Source organism: Austrofundulus limnaeus, unplaced genomic scaffold (genome assembly GCF_001266775.1).
Source record: "Austrofundulus limnaeus strain Quisiro unplaced genomic scaffold, Austrofundulus_limnaeus-1.0 Scaffold138, whole genome shotgun sequence".
In the NCBI taxonomy this organism is placed as follows: domain Eukaryota; kingdom Metazoa; phylum Chordata; class Actinopteri; order Cyprinodontiformes; family Rivulidae; genus Austrofundulus; species Austrofundulus limnaeus.
Window position 1 is genome coordinate 1,324,576 of NW_013952540.1, and position 1,041 is coordinate 1,325,616.

Consider the following 1,041-nt stretch of genomic DNA (forward strand, 5'->3'; position numbering starts at 1 on the left):
TACGAAAACATTGGTGAATGCCACAAATTCTCCTAAATCACTCGTACGCACAACTTAAGAACAAATCTGTGCGTACGAACATGTTCTTGCATGAGGCCCAAAATCTATAATCTTATCTGTTTCTCAGACTATAGCTCCAGAGCAGATGGGCTTCAGTTATCTGTGTTTAAAGAACTAGTTCAGCTGGCTCGACTCAAACTCCTGGAATGTATAAGTAGAAAATTGACCAATCCCGGCTCTCACCAACAGGGATGCAGAGAATGTCGGCCTGCAGCTGCATCAGCAGCCTGTTGGACGTCATTCCTCCGTCCACCTGCAGCTGAGTTAGAGGGATGCCACTGTCCTGATTCATGGCGTCCAGGATCTGCAAACGCATAAATACAAACATCATTACACAGAAAACAACTGATCAATCAAGTTACATTATATAAGAAAGCAGAGCCAGGACAAACAATCCACCTAAATTCAGTATTAGACACATTCTAAACTTTCTCAGAAACTTGTTTTTTACCTCTCGTGTTTGGAAACAAACGGCTTCCAGAGCAGCAAAAGCTAGGTGGTACTTATTAGTGAACTGAGTTAATCCACAAATAATCCTACAAGACAGAGAGGTTCAAACTGTGTCAGGTACAAGGTTCTCTGCCTCGTTGGGCTGCAGTTCAGAGAAGTCAGGGGCTGGTCGTACCCTCGTGCGCTCGGCTCCCAGTACGGCGCGTAAAGACCTGAAAACGCAGGAACGAAGTAACAACCGTAGGACGTGCCGACTGATGCAGCCAACTTCTCTGCACAGGAACAGAAAAACAACAGAGACATTGTGTTACTTTAATAACCCATGTTAAATGGTGCATTTACACATAAAGCATCTTCTGTATCACAGGTGTTAAATGCCAGGCCTTAAGGGCTGCTATCCAGTAGGTTTCTCTGCTCAAACAGGAAAACACACCTGATTTGCATTAAAGGGACAATATCATGTAAAATCAACTTTTTTGAGTTTTATATCATGTTATAATGTTATACTCTCATAAAAAACATGCCCAAAGC

General features: G+C 42.8%; 1 protein-coding gene across 4 annotated transcripts in view; it reads right to left on the reverse strand.

The window, feature by feature from the left end:
• The window catches only part of LOC106522885 (glycerol kinase), a 28,638-nt gene that overhangs the window by 8,478 nt on the left and 19,119 nt on the right, over positions 1-1,041 (reverse strand). For all 4 annotated transcript variants that reach the window (XM_014016118.1, XM_014016116.1, XM_014016117.1 and 1 more), the window contains 3 exons: positions 686-782; positions 512-596; positions 244-364 (listed from right to left, as the gene is read on the reverse strand). In XM_014016118.1, the coding sequence (XP_013871572.1) occupies positions 244-364; positions 512-596; positions 686-782 (303 nt within the window). The remainder of the gene's footprint in view (positions 1-243; positions 365-511; positions 597-685; positions 783-1,041) is intronic.